The sequence below is a fragment of the Cebus imitator genome, unplaced genomic scaffold (genome assembly GCF_001604975.1).
Source record: "Cebus imitator isolate Cc_AM_T3 unplaced genomic scaffold, Cebus_imitator-1.0 Scaffold285, whole genome shotgun sequence".
NCBI classification, from domain to species: domain Eukaryota; kingdom Metazoa; phylum Chordata; class Mammalia; order Primates; family Cebidae; genus Cebus; species Cebus imitator.
The window spans coordinates 794,909-802,590 of record NW_016107600.1 but is presented as its reverse complement, the minus strand read 5'-3'; the positions used below and the strand labels follow the sequence as shown (position 1 = coordinate 802,590).

Sequence of the window (7,682 nt, the reverse complement as noted above, 5' to 3'; positions counted from 1 at the left end):
TAAATATCCTAGACTAGCTACTTACTAGCTGTGGGACCTTGGGAAAATTCTGTATTTCCTGCTTCTAAGCCTCAATCTTTGCATCTGTAAAATTGGGGGTTAGGGGAATATTAACCCCTATCTTATGAGGTGGTCGTGAGGGTTAATTATAATGTGTCACATTCAGCACATGACAGGGGCTCAATAAATGAGCTCTTTCTTCCATGTCTCTGTATCATCCACTCCCTTGGCTCAGCCCCACCCCTATCTGCTCCACCTTCTAGATCAGTCACCCCCACCAACCCCAAATCTTCCCCACCCCGGGGAGTGTCACTTCCTCCTCTGCAGTCTCCCAGATCAGTACACAAAGGCTGCTGCTGTCACCAGAGGAAGGGCTGCTCTGCACGCACCTGTGAGTACCAGGGCACCAGCCCTTCCGCCCAGGCCTACCTGGTCCCAACCTCTTGGGAAGAGGGCTTTGATCTGGATATGGAGGGTCCTGTCCAGACTTAAGAAAAGCTCTGAACTCCTTTCTACATTCCTAAGATCCTCTGAGCTGGCTCCCTTCTCCGGTTTCACAGTCCCCTAGCCCCACCTCTCCCAAAGCCCAATCTCTCTTGCATCAGTTTCCCAAGAGTGGGGCTGGCAAGAGGGAAAGGAGGTGGGGATGTATATGAGTGCTGTCATTTGAGTGCCTGCCATGTGCCAAGGATTATATTGAAGTAGGGTTCGCCCATCATTACCCCCAGCTGCCATCCCTGGTGCCTAATGCTCTGTCTTCGGCTCAGACTTCTTCCCAATCAGCATGTTGGCCACAGACTCCACTCTCCTGGGGCACTGTGGCCCAGCAGCTCAGTTCTGTTCCCTCCTTGTGTCTCCCAGTGGGCAGCCCAGGGTTCTGATTAACTTGGGCAGTATGGATGGGCTGAGAAGAGGCTCTGTTTCTCAGCTGCTGAGGGGGGCCACAGGGTGTGTATTGGAGTCAGAATGGAGTCCAGAAAAATGGAAATAATCACTTGGTCCCAGGAAGGGAAGGGAAGACTGGAGAATACGCCTAAGGAAAGAGACATGGGATTAGAGCCCATCAGGGCTAGTGGAGAGAGAGCACAACTATTGATGGAGACGGTGCCTGGGTTGGAGGGAGGAAAGGAGCACAGCAGAGGTCTGGCCTGCCTCAGTCCCTGCCCTACCCTGTCCTGCCCTGCCCTGCCCCTAGTTATCTGGGTGACCGTGGCCTCATGGAATTTAGGTTTCCATTTGTAAAAAGGAGGGGATGGAGTAGAAGATTCTGCCATTCTATGGTTAGGAACAGAGGGGAAAAGGAAGTAAAACAGCCTATGAAGAAGTGGAGCAGAGAAAAGCAGCAGAGAGATGCAATAGAAGTTTTGAATTGCAAGGAGCCAGAGAGAGGCACAGAAGCAGACAGAGAAATAGGTGGCAGAACATGTACTTCCAAGGAGGGAAGAGGAGAGGATAATTGGGGAGAAAGGTAGTAAAGGGCCATCCAGGGAATCCCAGGGCCCCCTTTAAGGGGAGATGAGTGGGCTTGAAGTCTCTGAAAAACCTGTGTGGCAGCAGGGGCTCCACTTATGAGACATGAGTCAAAACCCGGTTTTGGGTTGCAGCATCTCCAGCCTCCGTGACCACAGGCACGCACAGCAAGCAGGGCTGAGGTTACACTGAGGCTGAGCTGGGGCCAGCCTTTCCCCAAGGGGTGGAGGCTCCGTTATATATGGCGCCTGAGGTCACAGGTGGTGGGGAGCAGGACCAGGATGTTCAACGACTCAGCACCCCACCCCTTCCACACACTCTGTGCAGAGTATCTGGACCTGACTCTGGGCCCAGCCTGAAGAAGATGCAAATGGTTTATGACAAGGAGTTAGTTGGCCTTTCTCATACACTGCTGATGGGAATGTGGACCAGTACAAGCCCTGAGGAGCTTATGTTGGCAATATCCATATATATATATATATATACATATATATATATATTTTTTTTTCTTAGCATGAGAATGTAGATGAAATACACAGCAATATTACAAGTTATATCTATCTATTTATCCTACACATCTTTCAGGAATTTATCCTACAGATTCAGTTGCACATGTGTGAAATAATAAATACATGACATTTGGCTGGGCGTGGTGGCTCATGCCTGTAATCATGGTACTTTGGGAGGCCAAGGTGGGTGGGTGGCTTGAGCTCAGGAGTTCTAGACCAGCCTGGGCAACATGGGGAAACCCCATTTCTGCAAAATAATACAAAAATAATTAGCCAGGCATGGTAGCATGCACCTGTAATACCAGCTACTTAGGAGGCTGAGGTGGGAGGATCAATTGAGCCTGGGAGGTCAAGGCAGCAGTGAGCCATGATTGCACCAGTACACTAGAGCCTGGGTGACAGAGCAAGACCTTAACATTCAAATGAATAAATAAATAAATAAATAAATAAATATACAACTTTTCTTTTCAGCATCATTTGTTATAGTGAACTAGAAACAATTTAAGGCCAGGCACAGTGGCTCACGCCTGTAATCACAGCACTTTGGGAGGCTGAGGCAGGTGGATCACCTGAGGTTGGGAGTTCAAGACCAGCCTGACCAACATGGAGAAACCCCATCTCCACTAAAAATACAAAATTATTGGGGTGTGGTGGTGCATGCCTGTAATCCTAGCTACTTGGGAGGCTGAGGCAGGAGAATCATTTGAACCCACGAGGCAGAGGTTGCGGTGAGCCAGGATCGAGCTCTTGCACTCCAGCCTGGGCAACAACAGTGACACTCCATCTCCAAAAAAAAAAAAAAGAACAGGGACATTTTTAACTTTCTCAAGTAGAAAGATTTCCAAGAAAATTAGTTAAAAGAAAAAAAGTGAAAAACTGTGTTTTCTACCATTTAAAGAATCATGGCATTTGACTCTGCCATTTAAAAAGCATATGCATGTTAATTTGTATATGCACAAAATCTCTAGAAAGTTTGTAAGAAACAAAGACAGGCTGGGCGCAGTGACTCTCACCTGTAATTCCAGCAGTTTTGGAGGCTGAGGTGGGCGGATCACTTGAGGCCAGGAATTCAAGACCAGCCTGGCCAACACAGCGAAACTCTCTCTACTAAAAACACAAAAATTAAAAAAAAAAAAAAACACAAAAATTATCTGGGTGTGGTGGCACACATCCGTAATCCCAGCTACTTGGGGGGCTGAGGCACAAGACTCACTTGAACCCATGAGGCGGAGGTTGTAGTGAGCTGAGACTGCGGCAGTGCACTCCAGCTGGGGCAGCAGAGTGAGACTCCGCCTCAAAAAACCAAAATGAAACAAAACAAAAGGAACAAACAAAGATAGTAATAAATGATATTTATTTAGGGTAGGTGTGGAAACTGGGTATGGCGTATGGGGTAGGAGATTTCTCATCATCTTAACTTTTTGAGTTTATTGATTTTTAAAATGGTAGCAACACAAAATGTATACGTTTTATACATTTTTACCACTTTTAAGTGTACAATTCAGTGGCATTAAGTAAATTCACTAATTCCAGAACTCATTTATCACCCCAAAATGAAACTACCCATTAAGCAGCCACTCTCCATTTTCCCTTCCCCCAACAGTGGGTAACCATTAATCTACCTTCTGTCTCTGCGGATTTTTCTAGTTTGGATATGTTCTACAAGTGGAATCATACAATATGTGATCTTTCATGAATGGTTTTGTTCACTGAACATTTATGAAGGTTCATCCATGTTGTGGCATGTATGTATCAGTACTTCATTGCTTTTTATGGCCAAATAACTTTCTGCTGTGTGGATATACTACCTTTCCTTATCCATTCATCAGTTGATGGACATTTGGGTTCTTTCCATCTTTTAGCTATGGTGAATAGTGCTGCTGTAAAGATTTCTGTACCAGTTTTGTTTGAACACCTGTTTTCAATTCTTTTGTGTGTATACCTAAGAGTAGAACTGCCAGATTATAGGGTAATCCCATGCTCAATTGAGGAACCAAACTATAAAAATAAGAAAAATTGTTTTCCACAGGGATTGTACTATTTTATATTCCTTACTTGGTAATGTGTAACAATCCCAATTTCTCCATGTTCTCAACAACACTTGTTATTTTTCAGTTTTTGATCATAGTCATTCTAGTAGATATGAAGTGGTATCTCATTGTGGTTTTGTTTTCCTTTTCCTTTTTCTTTTCTTTTTTTTTTTTTTTTTATGAGACAGGTTCTTGCTCTGTCCCCCAGGCTGGACTGCAGTGGCCTGATCTTGGCTCACTGTAGCCTCTGCCTCCTGGGTTCAAGCGATTCTCGTGCCTCAGCTTTCCAAGTAGCTGGGACTACAGGCATTCGCCACCATGCCTAGCTACGTTTTATATTTTTAGTAAAGATGAGGTTTTACCATGTTGCCCAGGTTGGTCTCGAACTCCTGACCTCAAGTGATCCACCTGCCTTGGCCTCCCAAAGTGCTGGGATTACAGTCGTGAGCCACAAGCCCAGTCTTTTTTTTTCTTTTTTAAGAGACAGGGTTTTACTCTGTTGCCCATGGCAGAGTACAGTGACATGATCATAGCTCACTGCAGACTCAAACTACTGGGTTCAAGCTGTCTTCCCACCAGCACTGGGATTACAGGCATGAGCCACTGCGACCAGCCAACACTGTCTTTTTTTTTGAGATAGTTTCACTCTTGTTGCCCAGGCTGGAGTGCAATGGCTCATTCTTGGCTCACTGCAACCTCTGCCTCCTGAGTTCAAGTGATTCTCCTGTCTCAGCCTCCCAAGTAGTTGGGATTACAGGCATGTGCCACCACATCCGGCTAATTTTTTTGTAGAGACGGGGTTTCACAATGTTGGCCAGGATGGTCTCGATCTCTTGACCTAGTGATCCACCCCCCTCAGCCTCCCAAAGTGCTGAGATTACAGGCGTGAGCCACCGTGCCCGGCCAACACTGTCTTAATTACTGCAGATCTGCAGTAAGTTTTTTACAAGATTATTTTGGCTATTTGGGGTTCCATGCAATTCCATATAAATTTTAGAATCAGCTTTTCCATTTCTGCAATAAAAAGGGCCAATGGGATTTAACTTTTTGACTTTTGAAGCATGGTAAACAAATTACCTGCTCATTTAAAAAAAATAAGACGTTTTTTAAAGTCAGGAATTTGGTTGGCTTTCCTAAAGGTCACTTGAGAAATTACTCTGCCTCCAGGTTATTTCTTCAATCTAGATTATCTTCTTCAAAAGTACAGAAAAGAGACAATTTTTTTGCCCACGCTGGCCTTCTTTCTCCTCTTAATCTGCAGAGAGTTCTTGTGGTCTCATCTTCATTCCTGATGCTACCATGTCAACAAAGTAGAACTATTCTCCCTTGACTTTGTCACGCACTCACCCTCATCTGTTCCAGCTTTCTTTTTCCTAATTCCCACTCACTGACCCTCTTCTCTCATTTAGAATCCAAGATTGTGAAAACCACAAAGTATGTCAGATAATTTATCCAACTCCCCCACCTTACAGATGTGGAAACTAAAGCCCAGAGAGAAGGTCTGACTTGCCACACAGCCAGTGAGTGACTGCAGCAGGACCAGAATCCGGTCCCTTTCCTGTTTGGTTCTACTACCACTACGGCTTGAATCTTGGTAAATAGACCTGGGTGCGGACTTTAGTGCCTCCAGGCCCAGTCCCCAGACCCTTTAGTAGGCCATTTTGACCACCCTGGCCACATGAAGTCTGCACACAGGAAGGACAGTGTCTCTGAAGCCCCTACATTTTTTTTTTTTTTTTTTTTTTTTTTTTTTTTTTTTTTTTTTTTTTTTGAGACAGAGTCTTGCTCTGTCACCAAGGCTGGAGTGGGGTGGTGTGATCTTGGTAGAGACGGGGTTCCACCATGTTGACCAGGATGGTCTCGATCTCTTGACCTCGTGATCCACCCGCCTCAGCCTCCCAAAGTGCTGGGATTACAGGCGTGAGCCACCGCGCCCGGCGCCCCTACATTTTTTTTTTTTTTGAGACAGAGTCTTGCTCTGTCACCAAGGCTGGAGTGGGGTGGTGTGATCTTGGCTAACTCCAACCTCCACCTCCCAGGTTCAAGCGATTCTCTTGCCTCAGCCTCCCGAGTAGCTAGGATTACAGGTGCATGCCACCACGCCCATCTAATTTTTGTATTTTTTTTTTTTAGATGGAGTTTCGCTTTTGTTGCCCAGGCTGGAGTGCAATGGCATGATTTTGGCTCACTGCAACCTCCACCTCCCGGGTTCAAGCGATTCTCCCACTTCAGCCTCTCGAGTAGCTGGGATTATAGGTATCTGCCACCACATCAAGCTATTTTTTGTATTTTTAGTAGAGATGAGATTTCACTATGTTGGCCAGGCTGGTCTGGAACTCCTGACCTCAGATGATCCACCCCCCTCGGCCTCCCAAAGTGCTGTAATTACAGGTGTGAGCCACCACACCTGGCCCTAATTTTTGTATTCTTGAGACAGGGTTTCACCATATTGGCCAAGTAGAACCTCTGAGGTCAGGTGATCCACCTGCCTCAGCTTCCTAATGTGCTAGGATTACAGGTGTGAGCCATCATGTCAGGAGGCCCCTACCTTTGCCTGGTACCTGCCCCTTCCCATCATTTTGCATTTTGAAGAAACTGCTGAATCCACAGGGGAAGTGAAACTATGAGGGGAGATAAAGACTTGGGGTAGAGTTTTGAGAGTGATAACCACAAGCTAAGTTCAGAGGACTGAGAGTTTGAGGGTCCTCCCTGAGGGCCCACATGTCCTCCTTTATTTCCTATTACAGGCCATGGTGGCTTTGCCAATGGTGGTTGTTTTGCTGCTGGTCCTGAGCAGAGGTGAGAGTGAGTTGGATGCCAAGATCCCATCCACAGGGGAAGCTACAGAATGGGGGAACCCTCACCTGTCCTTGCAGGGGTCCTGCCAGCCAGCCCCCTCCTGCCAGAAGTGCATCCTCTCGCACCCCAGCTGTGCGTGGTGCAAACAACTGGTAAAGATGGTCCTATGGCCCTTGAACCATGTGTATGTGTATGTGCAGCCTGGATATATGTGTGTGATTGTGTGAGCACATGTATGATTTTCTAGGTACACGTTACAGTCTCACGTGTGACTGAGTTTGTTCACATAGGACTCCTGTGTGTGGATATACGTGGGCGTGCGGAAGTTTCCTGTATACATAAGGTTATATCTGTATCCATGTACTTGTATATATATGGAGAGAATCTGTGACCATGAATTGGGAGAAAGTATGTGCTTGTGGGAATTCATGCCTGTGTATAGGGAAAGGAAGCTGTTGTGCAGGTAAATATGTGAGAACGTATTAGCCAGTGTAGGCTGCCGTAACAAAATACCATAGGCTGGGTGGTTTAAGCAACAAGAATTTATTTCTCTTAATGTTGGAGGCTGGGAAGTCCAAGATCTAATTGCCGGCTGATTTGATTCCCCAGTTAGGGCTCTCCTCTTGGCTTGCAGACTGGCTACCTTCTCGGTATGTCCTCACATAGTGGGGAGGGGGTAGGTGGGTGGGAGTGGGAACAAGAAGGTGCCTCTCTTCTTGTAAGGGCACCAATTCCATCAAGAGGGTTCCACCGCCGGGTGCGGTGGCTCAAGCCTGTAATCCCAGCACTTTGGGAGGCCGAGGCGGGTGGATCACGAGGTCAAGAGATCGAGACCATCCTGGTCAACACAGTGAAACCCCGTCTCTACTAAAAA

The 7,682-nt window shown here is 46.4% G+C and overlaps 1 protein-coding gene across 3 annotated transcripts in view; it reads left to right on the top strand.

The window, feature by feature from the left end:
- The first annotated feature begins 33 nt into the window (after positions 1-33).
- ITGB7 (integrin subunit beta 7) overlaps positions 34-7,682 on the top strand; it is a 16,613-nt gene continuing 8,964 nt past the window's right edge. The window contains exons 1-3 of one of the 3 annotated variants that reach the window (XM_017501758.2): positions 324-391; positions 5,482-5,603; positions 6,757-6,960. In XM_017501758.2, coding sequence (XP_017357247.1) covers positions 6,760-6,960 — 201 coding nt within the window. In that variant the 5' untranslated portion in view covers positions 324-391; positions 5,482-5,603; positions 6,757-6,759. Of the gene's footprint in view, positions 392-5,481; positions 5,604-6,756; positions 6,961-7,682 lie in introns of all 3 variants that reach the window. The other 2 variants (XM_017501759.2, XM_037728975.1) reach the window with 2 other exon arrangements.